The sequence below is a fragment of the Aspergillus caelatus genome (assembly GCF_009193585.1).
Source record: "Aspergillus caelatus strain CBS 763.97 unplaced genomic scaffold BDV27scaffold_125, whole genome shotgun sequence".
Classification (NCBI taxonomy): domain Eukaryota; kingdom Fungi; phylum Ascomycota; class Eurotiomycetes; order Eurotiales; family Aspergillaceae; genus Aspergillus; species Aspergillus caelatus.
Window position 1 is genome coordinate 74,114 of NW_022475388.1, and position 18,071 is coordinate 92,184.

The window sequence follows — 18,071 nt, forward strand, 5'->3', positions numbered from 1 at the left end:
TCTTTTGTCTAGAATACTGTTATGACTTTGTGCGAGCACTTTCTAAGTAGCACTTCTTTATCTATGGTAACTTCGGGGTCATGGTGGCTGTGGCTAGCTTAGTTGGATGTATATTAAAGAAAATCCTTAAAGATGAGAGGGACGCTGGTTAGATAGCCCACTTTCAAATGCTAAGTCAATTATAGGGACTTTATATGGGGTATAGGATCTCGAGCCTGGAGTATATTCTTCTATATTAGTGAACTATAACCGCAGTAAGCTGAACCCCAGCTCTGCAAAACGGACGCCTTGGCTATCTACGCAATTACCACTGGCGGTGTCTTTATAACCATTCTCATAGCCAGAACTTTAGTGTCCCCTTCTAATTTAGTGGAACATTTTGCAGTGTTGCTATCTCGCCATCTCACCTTACCTTTAGTTTTTCATCGACATCGTCTCTGTAGTCCGTGGACTCGGGCTGGTGTTTTACATCGGAAAACCCTATTTAACCTCGCAACTATACATAAACATCACTTGCCAGTTAATCGCAACAGAACAACCTAAACCGCCGCAGTCCGAAACCAATCAGGGCACATCTGAACTGCTGCTTCTGCAGCCTCTTCTGTGTACCACTCCAATTGTCGGAACTCGGTCTTCTGTAGCACCTTATAAGCGTTATGGGGGCTGTCACCATCACAAAGACCCTGCAGCCTTCGCTTCTCTTCAGTCATAGGGGTAGTCATGTAAGACCATGCTTCGGTAGAATCTCTAGTTCCACGAGTAGCGAGACTGATATCAAGCCCAGAACTGGTTTGCTCTGGAAGCAACACGGCATATTCGTTCTTTCTGAGTGAAATCATTCCTTCACTGTCATCCTCCTCTGTCGGGCTCCGCTGCTCGCTATTTCCCAATGTCAATGTGGCAGTATTAGGGGCAGGCTGCAGTGCCCACGCTTGGCTTTCCGGTGCGTCGTCAACTGGGAACCAGTCCCAGACACGATTGAAGTTAATACTGATCATGGATTTCGTAATTCGTGCTCCCTTCAGGAATAGAAACTTCCATTCTTTTTGTGGGATTGTTTTGTTTTCCCAATACAAAACCTCGGTTAAGGTTCGGCCAGCTACATCCACTGCATTCAAATCGGCCCCCTTCTGTGCCATGAAATGTAAAAAGTCGTTCCGAGGTTTTAAATCGATTACAAAATCCAAATGAGCAAAGATGTGCAACAAAGGATACCAAATATTTGTGTAAGCCCAGTGCGGGCGGTAGTAGGTGTTGGGATCTGCTCCACTATCAATCAGATGGCGGAGAATCGTCAAATGAGGATCACCATTGGCTTGACACTCATGGAGTATCATGCTCTCTAGTGCTGTTTTCTCCTCGTATTTTGCATTGACATCAGCGCCCTGCTCTAGCAGAAACTTTGTCATAGTCGGCTTCGGTGCCTGGTGCTCGAGATAGACTGTGAAGTGCAGTAAGGGCCGACCAGGTTGTGGGTTTAGAAACTCTTTTAACAAGCCATCATCTCTGGCATTCCCAATTAGATGCGTGATGTATCCTTTCATGTTCATTGCTACCGCAAAGGCCGGGAAGTTGAAATGCCAGTCTTGGATATACTTGCCAATAAAGCGAGAATACCAACAGGCGGGCCAGTTTTCACCTGAGATGTCAGTCAACTGCTGGTCAAGATCATCGAGAATCGAAAAGGCAGTATCAAGCTCTGTGGATTGTAATGTGTTCTCCACCTGGGATGCATGGAAAGCGACCTCTTCCATAGCGTCGAACGGGAATCGCAGCTCTTCTTGCTTGCTCTTTGGCAGCTGGAGCCAAGCCTTGGCGAACGCAAGAACATAAGTGTCTCCGTTGCCCTTTGGCTTGTATTCGGGGGTCTCAAAAAGTACATCCAGCAGCTTATTTCCGACAAGGAAATCCTTGGCGGATCGGTGTACTAATTGCACCACATCTTTGCTAGGGTCGATTCGATCCCTGAATTGCACTTTACTAGCAAATTCTGTTGAATCTTCCGTATCTGACACCTCTGCTTCTTCAACGAACCCAATAGGACCCGCCAATGTCTTTGAGTGGGTAGAAATCGCATCGCCCATCATGCCTATGAGGTTCGACTCTTCGTGAGGGGTGGAATAGTCATAGCCAATCGACTTGTTGTATGGCACTACCTCCAAGAAGCATTTACAGCAATCGATTAGCTGACCTTGAAGCCGACAAGGATCGAGGAAATCTCTTGCTGCGAGGTGATCGACACTCGAGCTATCCGACCAAAGATTGGATTTTTCATCGATATAACGTTCTGCCACATGAACTATTAGAAATAACTCCAAGACAGCCATTGGTCTCCGAGCTCGAAGAACAACTTCCAGCATGATGTAGGCTCTTTGGCGTAATTCAGGGTCAATTCTCTTGAGCATGTAGATATACAACTCATCCATCTGTGTTGGCAAACCTTTCACCAGGCCAAGGAGGCTATCCAAAGGTTCACGCCGTGTCAAGGCTATGTCAACCTCTGCAACAATAGAACTTGCCCACAGAAAGACACCATCAGCGTTGTCACGTATATAGGCCAGCACGGCTTTGAGTCGATCCTGTATTGAGGTCGTACACTGGTCACGGAACCTTGGATTTTGGCAAAGGCGGGCCAAGGCATACCGCCAGATGTCGTCTTTCGTATTCTCATGAATTTCTAAACGCCAGCAATCGGCGAGCAGATCGCGCATGCCCTGTTCGGATCTACTTGAAACACATACTTTCACAGTGTTGTCACAGGACGCATGGGAAGGCCGTGTGAGCTCCTTTAGGAAGTCAATTGCAGAAGTCGCACTTGCTGGATCCTTGAGCTCATCAAGCCCGTCAAGCACGATCAATGCACGGAATGGAGTTTGAACCTGGAACTTGCAGTATCTCAACGCGTTTTCAAAATCCTTTTGGCCCCATTCGCGAACCTTCAGCCCGATATTTTCGCTCTCCGACTTTCGAGCATGGCGAATGACACCACGGATGAGGGCGGGTCGTTTTTTAAGCAGCTGGTAGAGGATTCCACCTAGCATTGGCTTCCACAACTTCTGTTCCTCGCTTCCTCGGTTCGTAATGAAAGCCTCGAGAATGACCCATTCCCTTTCACTGCTATCAGAAATCTCCTCTGGCGTTGGATGCTCGCCGAGGTGCTCCCGAGTCTTTGGCTCATCAAGAACATGTTTCGTTGCAGTAGACTTGCCAGAGCCAGGTTTTCCTGTAATCCAGAAAATGCTGTTTTGTTCTTTGCCCTGGAGCCATTTCTTGAGTGATGTTATTCCTGGGGCATTAATCGAATCCGTCCCGCTTTTGTGCGCTTCAGCCTCATATAGCCACTCAAGAGTCCCTTTGGTTGAATTCACAATCTCTTCTTTTCGTTGACTCGCGAATTTTCCGAACTCCTCCAAGCTTAGGAGAAGACCTAAGCAAATTTTAGACTTTACACATTCTCATGCAGCTGATGGAAGATCACAGTTGACACTCACCATTGCTCTCTTGATCAAGTTGGCCCTTGACTCGATCAATATGACGTGAAATTTCCGCAGCGACCTTTTTATATTCGGAGTCATCAATGCTGGGGAATTTGCACATGTTCATATGATCTGCGCTGATGTGGTCATTGCAGTCGTTTCTACCACCTTTAGACGACTCGTCCTCGACAACCTAGCCAAATGAAGGGAATCAGTGCCAGTTTGTGAATCACTTATCATCCAGGCCTACCTTTCCCGCGAATTTATTGACTTTCTGGCTCTCTTGAAACGTACTCGTTTCAAACCCGTTGTGTTCAATCATCCAATCGACAGTTTTTTCAAAGTCACCATTAAGCTTAGTTAACATCCCATCGCTGCCAGTCAGCGCCTGAATGATGCTTCCATTGTACTCTGCACCCATAAATGAAAGAACATTGCCTATCACATTCCCATAGTTGGCGAGCTGACTTCCTTGGTGAGGTGTCCCGAAGAACACGATCGCAAAAGCAGATTCAATTATGGCGTGGTGAGCCTCTACCTTGGTATTCAGGCACTGGTTCAAAACCTATCGAAGCATGATTCAGTACAAGGCCCTCATTTCAGTCGCTATTTTACCTCTTTCGATCATCTCTTACCTCTTTCACAAGCAAACCCCCGAGGGAATGAACAATGAACATCAGCGGACGGTGTTGACACTTCGTCCGGAGCGCAGCTACTGCATTACGCAAGGACTCTGCCAGTCCTTGGATATTGCAGAAGTCAACTTTTGTCTTAAATCCGTAGGCGTGGGAATTGTATCCATAGGTCATGATGCGGGCGGATTTACACGAATCATGCTGTGCGAGAAGCGCCTTAGGCCAGAATACAGTTTGCGTTTTCTTACTCCACAGCCTTCCAGTTGTTTTGGTGTATGTCCAGGTTGACTCAGGGTGTCCTTGAAGGCCGTGGATGAAGATAATATCCAACTCCGGATCGTCCCCACCATCCTGGAGAACGGTCATCCATGTGTCTCCGACTTTTACATCGTTTTCAGACATTGCGCTATTCGGTAGATGATTTCATCCGTTTTCTCAATGGGGGGTTTTCTGTTTGGATTCTTTCCGACAACTTGTTACTATTTCGTCAGTTGTGAAATAACAAAAAGTGAAAATGGCTGAGGGTACCTTTATAGAAGACCATTCGTCCTCCATCAGGCCCAACTCACGTTATCGATGGTTTCCCCTCGTTTTGTGGAGCTGCTTTGATCACTTAATCCAATGCGTGGTGGATATTTGTTAGTGGCTGCCAGCACATCGCTGATCCCACCTTCAGCTTTCCACTCAATATTACTGTCAGCCACTAGTATCGTCCATCTGGAACCTCCACCGATGATATCTAAGCGAATGAAGACAAACTGTGGGGCCTCGATGGCTATTAAGATCGACAATTATGATGCGCCTAAACACACCCGAAGATCGCGAGGTGCAGCAGCCTCAAAGGCTGATAGCGTGACGGACCATAAGTCCATAACAAACAGCCTCGAGTCTGTATAATCCGGGTTAAGCAAGAGATAATATGAGGTCTGTTATCTTGAAAATTGTTGTTTTTGTGTCAGCATATATAAAAATCTCAAAAGATTTATCCAAGTGTTTTAGACGCGATTGCATATACGTTGGCAGATTTTGCGAGGAATATATATTGTTTTGATATCATGATATAAAGTCTTCCACCAAAGGGATAGGATTTAGCTTTGCCTTGCCTCATATATGGTCTGAAGACAAAATAGACTAAAATACATAGTGAAAAAGGACATGTAACGAAGTATGTAGGGGAAAAGAACAAAACGAAAAAAAAAAAAACAAAGTGCATCATCCGTGAATCGAACACGGGCCTCATCGATGGCAACGATGAATTCTACCACTAGACCAATGATGCTTGGTTTATGTCTTGGCAATTTGTATAATTGCCAGATATAGCAGTCTTTCCAGTTGATGATATAAGTTACTCCATATAACCTATCATGGTCATGTGATTACGCGGTATCCAACTCGTGAAAAGCAAATATATTCAAGAGGTTGTAGATGATGACGTTAGATACTATATTCAAAGTAGCAACAAAGGGCTGATATGTATAAATGGAATACAGAGCTGCGTCGCCCGCTTACAATGGCGGGTCGCTTACCGGTTACGTTATTGTTCCTACTTAGTACATAATTGGTTCGAGTCTAATTCGAAAGCCGGCACATGGCTGAGTTTATGGAATCGCGAGTCTATAATTGGGGTTGATGTTCACCTATCTCTCGAATCTGGTTTTCTCTCACCAATATACCTAACCGCAGCAGATTTCGGCGTGGTCGTGGTCGTGTTCGAGTATAAACCAGCAAAATGAGCGAAACATACGAAATCACCGGGATGAAGGTCCGATAATATGTATTCTATTCTGACTGGATATCAGGTACTATCTCAAAAACGGAAATGAGGTATGGATAGGCCTGGATGTGCTTGTAACATTCGACGGTTCTTTCCAAGGAGAAAAAGGATTACGGCATTAGAGGATTTTCTATTTTTGACGGAGCAATAGGTAATATTACTAGCTTCTCCAGTTTAAGTGAGTTCATCTGATCTACGATCTATCAATATTTCGGAGGCAGGCCAAGTACGTGAAGAAAATGCCTTCGTAGTCTTTTCTCCCTGTTGCAGAATTACAGAATCCCCGTAGCTGTCAGATGACCACATATTGAGTGGGAGCCGACCCTAAGTACAATTAGAGAGATGGTAAACCACAAGCGGCGGAATTGAGTTAGTCCACCATTTATAAATAACCCGGGTATTTCACCTCACCCGTCGAACTTTCTACCGGATATGTGGTATCACATAAGTTGGCCCTACTTTTCGTTCCACCAAGGGCAATACGGTGCAAATAATGCCCAGCCTGGCTTTGGGCCTGCAGTTCGCTCAGCCAACAAGAGAAATGCCTAAGTTGCTCGGGTGTCTCACCACACGAGTCGAATGGTGCAGTAGCCAAGCTTTTACCTAGACCAACGGCCCATTGGCATTTCTCAGAATATCTGGAACACTTTGCAGCTGCATATCTGGTAGATGATCCTGATAATCCCTCGTAGCATGATGCGGTCATTAACCGACGCAGAATACGGGTTTCAACCGCTAAATGCTTGGTCTCAAATTGGGGTGCAAGCAACCCATCAATATGATGGTTGAACAGACAAGACCTCTGACACCTTTGGCATATCCAGAATATCAATACCCCTAGCACGACATTCAGTCACCGTTGGTGCCCGCAGGGCGTCTTGCCACCCCAAGTTGCGGTAGTTGTCGACAATCACCCAGTTCACCAGGCAATGAACTGCCGCGAGCAGCCACGCACAACAGGAGATAACCAAGTTATCCTGAACGTATTTAGCTAAGCTTTGTTCCTGCACACATTATGGAGGACGAGTAGGTGTGAATCACATTGAGTTATGTCGCTGTTGACACCAGGCCCAGCTGGCCAATGGGACTGTAACTGCGAGCTACGACCATGAGAGCAGTGATAGAAGATTTAGATCAAAAGGCTAGTGTCCCATATGGACCATCGTCAAAAGACATGGAGCCCATATGGTTACTCAGCCATAGTGGCCGCCAGTTGACAGATTGAAGGCCTTGGTAGACCTGGAGCTGTGGGACGTACGTCCAGAGTGGAATCCGCGTCAATAGCTCCCTGCCCGCAGCCAAAAGTCAACTGTTTTGGGTTACAGGGCCCAAAGCCAAAGCCCCACCGCTACAGCTTCTCCTCCATCGACCCAGCTCCAAAAGCAAGTTTCAATGCTTAAGGAACTACTAAAACAAAGGCGAAATAGCCCCCCCGAGCCCATCAAAAACCATAATAGATCAGATCGTTAAGGGCTACTCTGTAGCGCTACAAACACTGCACTACTAGCGCAACATAATGCGAATCTACGCGCAGCAAACGAAAGGGTGGTAAAGAAGCGCAATGGACTAACTAGGAAGATTCCCTACAAAGATGACCTAACGGTTGAAGAGGGTCTCCAGCTAGTTCAGCAGCTAGATTTGCCAGTCGAATCGAATGAGGTAGTATCGCGTGCGCAGGGCGAATTGCCTATTCAGCCAGATCGGCCAGCTAGCCGACTGGCTTACAAATCAAGATATCAGGGTTTGACTCTGTTAGGCGGGCCTTCCAGAAGACTATTCAGGAGAAGAGGGCAACCTGAGCTAGTCCACTGATATGAGAGGGTCGTCGGGTTGGTCCTCCGATATTCTTCAATCGACGTCCGGCTACCGACCCGAATACCCACACCAGAGCTGTTCTTATAAGTCCGCATTGCATTCTATTCTTTCTACTCCACCTTTCCTTATGCGAGTCGTACAATGGCAACCCAAGCAAGGCAAGCACTGGTTTTTATTCGTGAAACTCTCTCCAGTACTGGTCTGACCAGTTGCATAGAATATGGTCCAAGGGTCCGAAGTTCCGCCTCAGTTGTTGGCTGCAAAGCAGAACGATATCCACAACTGGGCCTATTGCCGCTAGAGTGATTAATAGGGCCGAGAGATTACGGAAACACGACGAGGAAATCGCTCGTCGTCCCGAATTCGACCATTCCGATACGCCTATTGAAGTCACCAAGTCGCCAAATTCACCCTGGGAGTATGGCCAAGGCGTTCGGATGAAGTCACCTGGAACAGATCAAGCGCATAAGGAAATTGACCCTTACGCCCCAAATAGACAAAAGACTGATAACTATCATCTTTTGATCTCGGGTATCGCACCTCGTCCAATCGGCTTTATCAGTACTCAATCTGGTGACGGCAAGACCAAGAATCTGGCCCCGTTTAGCTATTTTCAGGTTGTCGACCATGACCCACCTCTATTTATCGTGGGTATTGGCCCGAAGTCTGGGCAAGGAAAAGATACACTTTGCAATCTGAAGCAGAGTGGTGAATGTGTGATAAATACGGTGTCCGAGAGCATGATTGAAGCAGTGAACGCTACCTCTATCGATGCCCCATATGGTGTGTCAGAGTGGGAATTATCTGGTCTTCATGAAGCTCCTAGCACAACAGTAAGTCCGTCACGAGTCCAGGAATCTGTCTTTTCTATAGAAGGAAAGGTTGTGGATATCAAGGAGTTTCCTGAATACGCCAAGCCTGGCATGGCGCCGACTGCAGTGGTATTCATAGAAGCTTCTCGATTCTGGATTCGAGAGGATGCTGCCAACGAGAATTACAGTCACATTTACCTTGACAAGTTACGGCCTCTGGGGCAGCTCGGGGGCATGGCGTACGGACGTATCACGTCTACTTTTGACGTGCCTAGGAAGATGTGGGAAGATGAAGTGACGGAAAACGACATATTGCGTAACTTTACGTCAAGAAACGGCGCGAAAGTTGGCAGTCAAGTTTGAGACCATGTATTTCGCTGTTATATCACACCTCTTCTCTATATCTTTTTGAATGTTGGTTCGATTTGCCATAGCTACGGTCTCTACTATTTTGTTTTACCCTAAGATACACTGCAATATAGCTATTTGAGATAGCAGGCTTACATTGTAGGGGTTGCCATCAGAGATTTCGAACATAAAACGAGGACATGGGACAACAGGGATTGCAAGTGCACACCATATATTAATATAGACACATCAACACCTTGTCGGGTGTTGATACCGAGTCCAGCTGGAGAGCATCGGAACAACCGCGTTTCGACCCGCTCATATCGGATAGGTGACCCCGATCTTGGTACGGACGACTATAGCGGGGGTCTCGACTTCACACCCGACAAATATTAATAAATTCACTCAAACCCAACTTCGACCTTCTTTCCAGACCTGTGTTCAACTAACGACCGTCGCACACTATCCGCTCCACTCGACATATCATAATGGATGAACCAGTCGTCCGCTACGAGCTGCAGCCAGTTCAGTTCAGAGACAATGTACAGGACCAGGGGGATGACGACCAAACCACTGCGCTGCGAGGATTCTCTTTGCCCCCAGTAGACAAGGGCAAGGATGCATGGTTATGTCTAGTGGGGGCTTGCCTCCTGGAGATGACGGTCTGGGGTGAGTTCTCAGATTTCTGAGTGTTGTTTAGGTTATTTGAACGTAAAAATAGCTAACTCGCCCCCCCCAAGGATTCCCCTTTTCATTTGGTGTGTTCCAAGATTATTATACCACCACTGAACCATTTGCTCAATATGCATCTCGCGTGTCCCTGGTAGGATCGTGCTCTATGGTCAGTAGCTGGATTGGGGCAAATGATTGTTAGATATCCTGACTCTTGCTAGGGAATCCTGTATCTTGCTTCACCTTTTAGCCTTTTTATACTGCAGCGCTGGCCAGGTCTTTGCCGTATAAGCAGTGTGGCCGGTCTAGTGATTGCAGTTGTTGGCATCCTATCATCCGCGTTCGCCACCACGGTGTGGCAGTTATTGGCGACCCAGGGGATTATTTACCCGATTGGTGCATGCACACTATATTACCCCGTCCTGATATATATAGACGAATGGTTTGTGCGCCGAAAAGGTCTCGCATATGGGATATGCTGGGTAAGTTTATTTCCTTCCCTTCGAACGCAAAGAGAAGCTCATGAAATACAAGGCCGGAAGCGGTCTTGCAGGGATCATATTCCCATTTATTGTCAGTGCCGCACTTTCTCGATACTCTTACCGGACTACTGTTTGCGCCTGGGCCGTGATCATGGTTCTTCTAGTGTGCCCCTTCCTGCCATTTGTGAAGCCGAGAACTCCTGTTTCCGCTGCACAAGTTCCACGACCGCAAATAATAAGCTTTCAATTCATGTGGTCGCGACCTTTCCTTATCTTCCAGCTTGGTAGCATTGTACAAAGTCTGGGATATTTTGCCCCGACCTTATATCTTCCCACCTATTCACGCCTCGTGGTCGGGGAATCCGGATTCGGCATCACTGCTCCCCTAACACTCATGAACGCGGGCACAACAATAGGATTCATCTTAATGGGCTTCCTGGTTGACCGGTGGCATGTCGCAAACGTCATCTTCTTAGCTACCGTCTTCACCGTCCTCGCCGTCTTCGCAATCTGGGGCATGTCAGTCTCGCTATCACCCCTATTACTGTTCGCCATCGTATACGGGATCTTCGCTGGCAGTGCTAGTGCAACCTGGCCTGGGATTGTACAAGCAGTCAAGGAGACGGAGCAAAATGCTCCCACGGGGATTATTTTGGGCCTCTTGACCGCTGGCCGCGGTGTGGGCTCGATCGCATGTGGCCCCATTAGCGAACTTCTGATCAACGCGGAATGGCCGTTTATCGCGAAGCCCGGGTCTCTGGGGTATGGAACAAATTTTGGGAGTCTTATTGTGTTTACGGGAGTTACTGCGGTCTTTGGAGCGTTGGGGTTTGTGTCGAGAAGACTGGGTGTTCTTCATTAAACATGCGGCGAGGGCAATATTAGGATCTAATATTCCATATTCTTGAATTTCCAAACCTAGCTAATATTTCTTCTCCCTAATTTTCCCGCCTCTCCTAATATTTTCCCTATCTAATCTTCCTGCCTGGCGAATTTTCTCCTCCCTCAGGCTCCCGGACTGTGGTTGACAGAGCCAAGGCTCTTGCTGCTTATTACTGGTATATTTCGATAATAGCAAGACCTTCTTGGGTCTTAGGCTTGAAGTTTGGAGGGAGCCATCCAAGACTGCAGAATTGTTCCAATCTGGCTCAAGCCTCTGCGCAGAGAATGGGGTCGATCCAGTACTGGCACTCACCAGGCTGAGCAGGGGGCCAGAGGAGGCGGTGCCGTCAAAACGTTCGGATCATATTAGGGAGAGGGGGCTGTGTTTTGATTCACGTCAAAAAGGGAATAGAGAAGGACGAGTTGACAAGAGGAAGATGGGATGGGATGGTATAAAGGGGAAAAGGATGAAGTGAGTACAAGTGATATTTTATATAGCGCCTGGGTCGGCTAGTGCAAATTGGAAGGGAGTTAGGGTTGGTCGTAGGGGAGGCCATTTTTCGCTGTCGCTTTGATCGTGTAGTTGAAATGGATAGAATGTCCACTGAGGGTGAACAGAGCAGCTATCCCAGTAACGTAAAAACAAGTTTGCTGGGTGCAGAATAGTGGTGTGAAATATGTGGTGAAATATTAAAGCGGCGGTCCGCCGCTAGGAGTTGCGCGCGGAAATGCGGTTGTTTATGACCTCTATAGCTGTCATTTTTTGCGTCAATTCCACAGATCCTCACGTTCTAGTTGTATTAGTGCGTAAAACTCGGGAAGTACTGAGTTGTAATACTCTAGTATCGGGTTACGGTCTCATGAACTACTTAGTAATACATTCGAGAAGTTGAGCCCAACTACGATGTTACAGAACTTGCCTTGAATAAGTGATCGTGTAATAGAATTCTGATCTGTGAATTTCTGAGCTCTTGATTCAAGTAATAGTATATAATGCAGGAGGATGGCGTATCAGAACTTGAAGCTATTAACGAGCTTCTTCGCTTCATTGACAATAACAAGACACACCGGTTCCGGGCCATTCATATCACATGGGGATCGGTACGTAGAGGGACAGTCAGGAGCTGGGGGGGTCTTATGCCAGCCCCTCTGACGCTCTTGTAAGGTGTCGATGAAGGACATAAAAGAGTTCTCCTTACTAGACTCACTACCGAAAATCTCCACTTTTACAGTTCTGCGCATGATACTTGCCCATTCCGAAGCGGCGATATCTACCGAAAAGGACGATAAGACGTTCCCTAACGAAGAAGGATCGTGTAGTGCTTCGGGGCTTGAGGTTGAGATGCAGAGTTGCTTCCGTTCGTTGGCATCGGATGCTCGTTTCGTTTCTGCATCGATTGTTTCGAGAGCTCGTGCATAACATGCCGCGATGCACATACATAGCACGCCGAGCATGGTGCCATTTTGAACGATGGACAAATAACGGCGGGGACACTCCTGACAATACAAGACCTGCTTCGAGGAGCTGACGCAGTTTCTGAGCAGGACCAAGTCCCCTGGCACGGCGATTCGATCTTTGGCCCGGAGTTGTTCCATCATAAGGTAAAGTAAGGAGAGACATGCACAGCTGCTGGGCTCGGCTTGACTATGGACAAACAATGGATATGTTGCTTGTGATTCATTCTCATATATTCTGAAAAAAAAAAGCATTAGCACTCGTTCTCTTTCCCATATCCCTCCTTAGTGTAATTAAGTAAGCTTATACCGAGCGTGATTTTCAAGGTTCAGCAGATATGGAGGCTCCGCCGTATTGCTAGTATCAGCACCCGGATTTTGACCAGTTCCCGGGGGCTCTACGGCATCTGTACTAGCCTGTCCATCCCTGGGGGTCTCAGGTGTCCTCTTAGGCGCTTTTAACGTCAGACAATAGTGACAATCATACTCGAGCTGTACACATGTCCCGCACGGCTCCTGGCCATCACATTTCCGCTTGCGCGTGCGGCATGACTCGCAGGCAACCTTCGCACGACGTCGTTTGCGTGAAAGCCCGGAATTTAGAGATGACGATTGCTCTAGATCCACCATGGTGTATATAGTCGTACCCGGTAGTCGGTCTGTGTAATGCACAGGGAGAGAAGGTCTTCGGGAACTGCGGGAAAAGCGGAAGCCCGTAGGAACTGTTAATCCGCTCATTTACCGAGAGTACCGAGACACTATGTACATATAAATAAAACAAAAGTACCTACATTAGTACAGATCCACACCCATATTGAGCAGTCGTCCTAGGAGGCCACTCCACTAGCCCAACTTTTTCATTCAAACTTGACCAAAAGGGCAGAATGAGTTTGAAACAACAAATCGCAGTTGAACCGCTGCGTCCTGGTCATTTCTGCTCGGTGGAGAACCCGACACGATTGGGGTCTCTCTCGGAATATGCTTTTGGAGGAAATACCATTGCGGTTGCAGTGAATGCAGCCTATCAAACTGTTAACCATACGTATCACTTATACTCACTCTGTGGCCATTTTATCCGCCCTGCCACAACTGACCGAAAGCTCTTCTGCCACGTCGAGAGTATAAGGGATTCCAAGAGTTTTCAAACTCGTCAGATTCGGGTATCCCAAGCAGCAGATGGTGGCTCTAATAGGCTATGTTTGGTAGCTTTGGCAGATTTTCATATCGAAGAACCCTACTCGGTCGTAACCTATTCTATCCCTCCTGAGACCGACTCCCCGTCCAGCACATTAAGAGAAAAGTACTCTACTCCTCCACCCGACGCCTCAAACAATTGCGATCTTTATAGAGATATCGAGCAATTTATCGACATGCGGCCCATTCTTGACGACGGTCCGAGTGCGGAAAGCCAAAAGCAAAATACTAGAATCAACAGCCCTCCACCTGCTCCGTCAGCAATCACCAAGGAAATGTTCCGGGTACCAGAGCTGCTCGACAACGAGGCGGAACAGATATCGGCTCTGGCATTCTATGCAGACAAGGGTTTAGCATATATTCCGGCAATCCACTACGGATATGGTTTACGGCAAGCGAGCGCCTGCGCGACCTTGGAGTTTTCGCTTCGTGTATTTGTTCATGGCCTGAATCTTGAGAATTGGCATTTGGCAGAACAGAAATCCCTTGCTGCAGGAAATGCTAGAGCCTTTAGTGAGGGGAGGATTTGGAATGAGGACGGTCATTTGGTTGCAAGCATGACTCAACAGACTATTTTGCGCCCAAGTACCGGGCCAGGAGCTCGTTTGTGACTTGGTACCTATGAAGGAAGAGAGAGAATTGGCTCTATAATGGAAGGGGTTTATGACTGAGGGATGGGTAGGTGCAGGTGTGGTGCTGCTGTTTCGTCCATTAGCTCTGTACTATGAACAGAGCTTCGTTTACTGTTGCAATAAGCATTCTCCAGCTTTGAGCCGGGCAATAGGATAGTAATATTTAAACGCCACGGGTGCTTGGCTAGGATCTATTTAGACTAGTATGAACGCAGTCGTCACTGTAACTATCTGTTTTGTTCCATAATGATATTAAGGCAGGCTGCCGTCTCGTTTTATCTTCGATTACTTTAGAATGCTAACCATTACTTGATACCGTGGTATCGAGGGAGAGTCTGTCGGGCATTAGCACTTGTTGGGTGTAACTTATATCTGTAAACGTGTTGGCCTCTGGCTTTTTGGTCAACTGTCTGATTATTCTAGTAAGCCCTGTCTGGAAATCCTAATCTTTATTTTCTTTCTATCTAGTAGATACCTTACAATGAGAGGAATCTATACAATTTAAGTTAAGACACCTCAACAACCTTCCGATACGTGTATTTCAGGCCATCCTTGCCTTTGCTCCAACCCTTATGAAGCACAGTGGGTTGGGTTTTAAGACCACACTGACCCCGACAAGAAGCCACTTGCAAGATGATGACTTTATGCACCTGTGCCCTGCAATCCACAACGCCTAGAATATGTATTCCCGGTCTTAGACTTTCACATCGAGTTTCAAACCAACTTGACACCACCGATAGAGCCACAAAAACATCATCCCCAGGACAATAGAGCTAGCAGAAAAAGCCTGAGCACCCAGATAATCTCCCCCACAAGCTTGAATAAGAGCACCCTGAATTGCTGGGGCTGTTAGACACGAGAAGCTAACTATAGTCAAAACCATGCCTGTCCTTGTGCCGACCTTGGTAATATCTTTCGTTTGCCGAGTCGCCAGCGCCGGGAGCAGGGCTTGGGTAGCCCCGGCAAAGATTCCGTATACAACTGCCCATGCATATAACCCCGGCAAATCACCAATAGCAACCCAGCAGTATACGCAGATAGCACTAATGGCGGAGCAGAAGATGGTTATGTTGACAATACCCGTAAAGCGTTCGCCAATGAAACAGGGAGAACTCCGCCCGAGGACACCGACGCCGTTTAAGACGACTAGGAGGTTAATTGACTCTTTGAGATGAATTTGCTCACGGGCAAATATCCCCAGATAATAGAAAGCCATGTACAGACCCCAGAAATTAAGGAACATGCTAGTCGTGAAGAACACAAATGGCCACTCGCGAAATGCACTCCATTCAACGACGGGGCCTGTTGAGCGCGGTGGTAGATACGGCCGATATCCTACCACGGATGGGATGTGCGTGACTAGCATTATTAATGCGAGAATGCGCATTGTCCAAGGAAATCCAATGTTTGAATGATTAAGCAGCGCATTGGTTGTTGCTGGATAGACCATCCCCCCTGTTGCGGCACCAGCTGCCGACAGGCCTACTGCAACAGAGCGGTACTTTTGGAAGTAGGAGCCCATGATTGAAAGACCGGGTGTGAAGACTAGACCACTACCTATCCCAACACATACAGCTTGGCTAAGCAGAATCTCATAGTATCGAGTCGACAAAGAAGCCATACATAGCCCGAAGACTTGCATGATAACCCCAGTCACGAAACAGTGTCGAAAGTAACCGGCATCAGATGCACGGCCTGAGAAGACGCCCCCAAAGAGCATTAGGAACATTTGAATGCCTCCGATCCATCCAATGTCACTAGCAGAATGCCCGAGTGTTTCGGTATAGTGTTGCTGGAACACACCATAGCTGTTGGCAAGCCCCCAAGTATTGAAAAACACCATGTGGCATAGAAAGACGTGCCACCAGGCCATGAAGCCGCCATCGGGAGGCTTGGACATGCTGGGAAGCTGCAAAATTGGGCTCGACTTGGGCTCTGATCGCATGGCTGAGACGGTATTGTTCTCGTAGAGGATGAAAGCCAGTTGTGGTAGAGCGACTGTTCGTCATTTAAGAGGTTGAAGCTCGGTGATTAGAACCAATCTACTACCCTGATATGGAAAGGCTGTGGAGTATGTGCAAGTATAGTTCCGCCACAATCGTAGGGGTATCCGTTGAGGTGAGATGTTTCGCGTATTGTTTTATTGTCGTTCTCTATGCCCTCTCAATTCGGCTGTCATAATGCATTGAACTCGGTGCGTATGCCTTCTAGACTACTAAATGAACATAATGATTACATTTCAGGAGAAATGGCTCAGTTTCATGTAGAAATTTCAGGTTACCATTCTTGGGGGTCACGAATCTGATGTCTAGGTCCGCAAATCCCGCCGTTCCCGCTTATCTCCCCGTGCCGCGGTTACTTGAGTGACTCCAACCAGAAAACCTTGGGATGTTCACGCAAAATACGAATGTCCTCGGGTAGGCCATTGCGATTGAGTAATAACCGCTAGCACGCTACCCCAGGGATCGGGAGAAGTGTACAGTTCCATATACACAGCAGGTAATTTCAGTGCCTATTTCATTCGAGTAAGCTAACCAGTGGGCTTATATTGGAATCATTGGACATCGGCTTAAAGCTCAATCGCTTTCATCATCCTCTTGAGCCCCACTTCAAGATATCCAACAGGATGAGAAAATACAATCCTAAAGAGCCCCTCCTTTTCGGATCCAAAGATCGTTCCATTCGCAATGAATACTTTCTCCTCCAACAACCGCTTGCTAATCGTAGTGCTTAAGTCTCTTGACGTTGATGCCTCCGGGTGTCTCTCGCAATATGCTCTGCCCAAATCAACCCAGAGGAAAAACGCCGCATAGGCACCGGGGGTATACGAGATTCCCTGTTGTCCCAGAAACCGAACTGCAAAGCTGAAAGATTCAGACAGCTTTTGCCGGTTTCTTGCGATATACCTATCAACCCAATCCACATTCTCGAGAATCTCGGCGGCAACATGGTCCGAGATGGAGGACACATAAGAGTACAACCCAACGGATTGTAACGCTGTAGCAAGATTGCGATTGTGTTGAGATATAAGGTACCCAACTCGGAGTCCATTGGCGCCAAAATCTTTACTCATACCCCACAAAACATGGACGAGTTCTGGGTCAATTAGCCCATCAGTTGGGACCGCCAGGGCCGAAACAAAAGGCACTGGTAGAGAGTTCCTGATCTCCTCTTTATTTTCCCACATGGAAAGAGCGTATATCTCGTCACTAATGAAATGCATCCGGTAGCGTTGGCATAACTTCATCAACTCCTTAATTGTCTCCTCGGGATAGCAACGCCCTAAAGGATTATGTGGGTTACAAAGGATGAGTCCTCGCACCACGACACCGCGTTTCCTAGCGCTCAGGACTGCCTCTTCATAGCTCTTCACACAATCCGGTCTGAGGGGGTCATGCCCACCAAAACTCACTGTGACAACCTCGACCTCCGGCCGAAGAGAGATATCGGCGATGAATGACTTGTAATAGGGTCGTCCGAGAAGGATACCGTCACCTCTGTTGCACAACGCCCACGAGCAGTGCTCGATTGCGTGAGAAACACCGTTTGTCACCATTATGTGCTCAGCTTCGAGTGGTAACACTGGTCGTAGACGCTCGTTCAGGAACTGCGCAACAGCTCGTCTTAGTCGCTTGCTGCCGAAGTTCCCGTCGCCGTACGTGAAGGCATGTTGGCGTATATTCGTATTACGTCTCACAAAGTCTTGTAGCTCACCGTGCATCAGGGTATTCTCCGCCACACCGAGGTTGGCAATTCCATTTGGATTGTCTTGCGGGTGCCAGAGGTTTTCGAGTACTTCCCAGACAATGTTAGAATATGCCTGGCATTGGGCGTCGGCTCGGTTCGAGAGGGTGCTTGCTTCCGTCATGATAACCTTTTGAGTAACAATGATTA

At 47.4% G+C, this 18,071-nt stretch overlaps 7 protein-coding genes and 1 non-coding gene across 8 annotated transcripts; 3 read left to right on the forward strand and 5 right to left on the reverse strand.

Annotated features, from left to right (window-relative positions):
- Window positions 1-483: 483 nt before the first annotated feature.
- On the reverse strand, window positions 484-1,537 carry BDV27DRAFT_130591 (uncharacterized protein). Its single transcript, XM_032067452.1, has one exon. The coding sequence runs from the start codon at window positions 1,407-1,409 to the stop codon at window positions 540-542; it is 870 nt and encodes a 289-aa protein (XP_031926100.1). The 5' UTR covers window positions 1,410-1,537; the 3' UTR covers window positions 484-539.
- Window positions 1,538-5,319: 3,782 nt separating this feature from the next.
- On the reverse strand, window positions 5,320-5,390 carry BDV27DRAFT_t134. The gene has a single exon. It is a non-coding gene; the product is annotated as a tRNA-Gly (tRNA).
- A 1,510-nt stretch (window positions 5,391-6,900) lies between these two features.
- On the forward strand, window positions 6,901-8,875 carry BDV27DRAFT_159221 (flavin reductase family protein; the record flags this gene model as incomplete). The annotated part of the gene is made up of 2 exons (XM_032072836.1): window positions 6,901-6,911; window positions 7,918-8,875. 2 exons carry the CDS (start codon window positions 6,901-6,903, stop codon window positions 8,873-8,875), a joined length of 969 nt encoding a protein of 322 aa, XP_031926101.1.
- A 473-nt stretch (window positions 8,876-9,348) lies between these two features.
- On the forward strand, window positions 9,349-10,876 carry BDV27DRAFT_146484 (major facilitator superfamily domain-containing protein; the record flags this gene model as incomplete). The annotated part of the gene is made up of 4 exons (XM_032070584.1): window positions 9,349-9,529; window positions 9,601-9,701; window positions 9,754-10,014; window positions 10,067-10,876. The coding sequence occupies 4 exons, from the start codon at window positions 9,349-9,351 to the stop codon at window positions 10,874-10,876; spliced, it is 1,353 nt and encodes a 450-aa protein (XP_031926102.1).
- A 981-nt stretch (window positions 10,877-11,857) lies between these two features.
- On the reverse strand, window positions 11,858-12,998 carry BDV27DRAFT_130596 (Zn(II)2Cys6 transcription factor domain-containing protein). Its single transcript, XM_032067453.1, has 2 exons — window positions 12,662-12,998; window positions 11,858-12,589 (listed from the first exon to the last, which is right to left on the reverse strand). The coding sequence occupies exons 1-2, from the start codon at window positions 12,979-12,981 to the stop codon at window positions 11,908-11,910; spliced, it is 1,002 nt and encodes a 333-aa protein (XP_031926103.1). The 5' UTR covers window positions 12,982-12,998; the 3' UTR covers window positions 11,858-11,907.
- Window positions 12,999-13,168: 170 nt separating this feature from the next.
- BDV27DRAFT_130598 (thioesterase family protein) lies at window positions 13,169-14,411 on the forward strand. Its single transcript, XM_032067454.1, has one exon. The coding sequence runs from the start codon at window positions 13,236-13,238 to the stop codon at window positions 14,154-14,156; it is 921 nt and encodes a 306-aa protein (XP_031926104.1). The 5' UTR covers window positions 13,169-13,235; the 3' UTR covers window positions 14,157-14,411.
- A 317-nt stretch (window positions 14,412-14,728) lies between these two features.
- Window positions 14,729-16,398, reverse strand: BDV27DRAFT_165738 (major facilitator superfamily domain-containing protein). The gene has a single exon (XM_032074010.1). The coding sequence runs from the start codon at window positions 16,120-16,122 to the stop codon at window positions 14,872-14,874; it is 1,251 nt and encodes a 416-aa protein (XP_031926105.1). The 5' UTR covers window positions 16,123-16,398; the 3' UTR covers window positions 14,729-14,871.
- A 348-nt stretch (window positions 16,399-16,746) lies between these two features.
- Window positions 16,747-18,045, reverse strand: BDV27DRAFT_165740 (pyridoxal phosphate-dependent aminotransferase; the record flags this gene model as incomplete). The annotated part of the gene is made up of 1 exon (XM_032074011.1): window positions 16,747-18,045. One exon carries the CDS (start codon window positions 18,043-18,045, stop codon window positions 16,747-16,749), a length of 1,299 nt encoding a protein of 432 aa, XP_031926106.1.
- Between the last annotated feature and the right edge of the window lie 26 nt (window positions 18,046-18,071).

Excerpts from the sequence above, each read along its gene's own strand:
- BDV27DRAFT_130591 (XM_032067452.1), bottom strand. The coding sequence starts at position 1,409 with ATGACAAAGTTTCTGCTAGAGCAGGGCGCTGATGTCAATGCAAAATAC.
- BDV27DRAFT_165738 (XM_032074010.1), bottom strand. The coding sequence starts at position 16,122 with ATGCGATCAGAGCCCAAGTCGAGCCCAATTTTGCAGCTTCCCAGCATG.
- BDV27DRAFT_130598 (XM_032067454.1), top strand. The coding sequence starts at position 13,236 with ATGAGTTTGAAACAACAAATCGCAGTTGAACCGCTGCGTCCTGGTCAT.
- BDV27DRAFT_130596 (XM_032067453.1), bottom strand. The coding sequence starts at position 12,981 with ATGGTGGATCTAGAGCAATCGTCATCTCTAAATTCCGGGCTTTCACGC. Across the intron at positions 12,590-12,661 it reads AACCTTGAAAATCACGCTCG|AATATATGAGAATGAATCAC; the intron begins GTATAAGCTTAC and ends TTTTTTTTTCAG.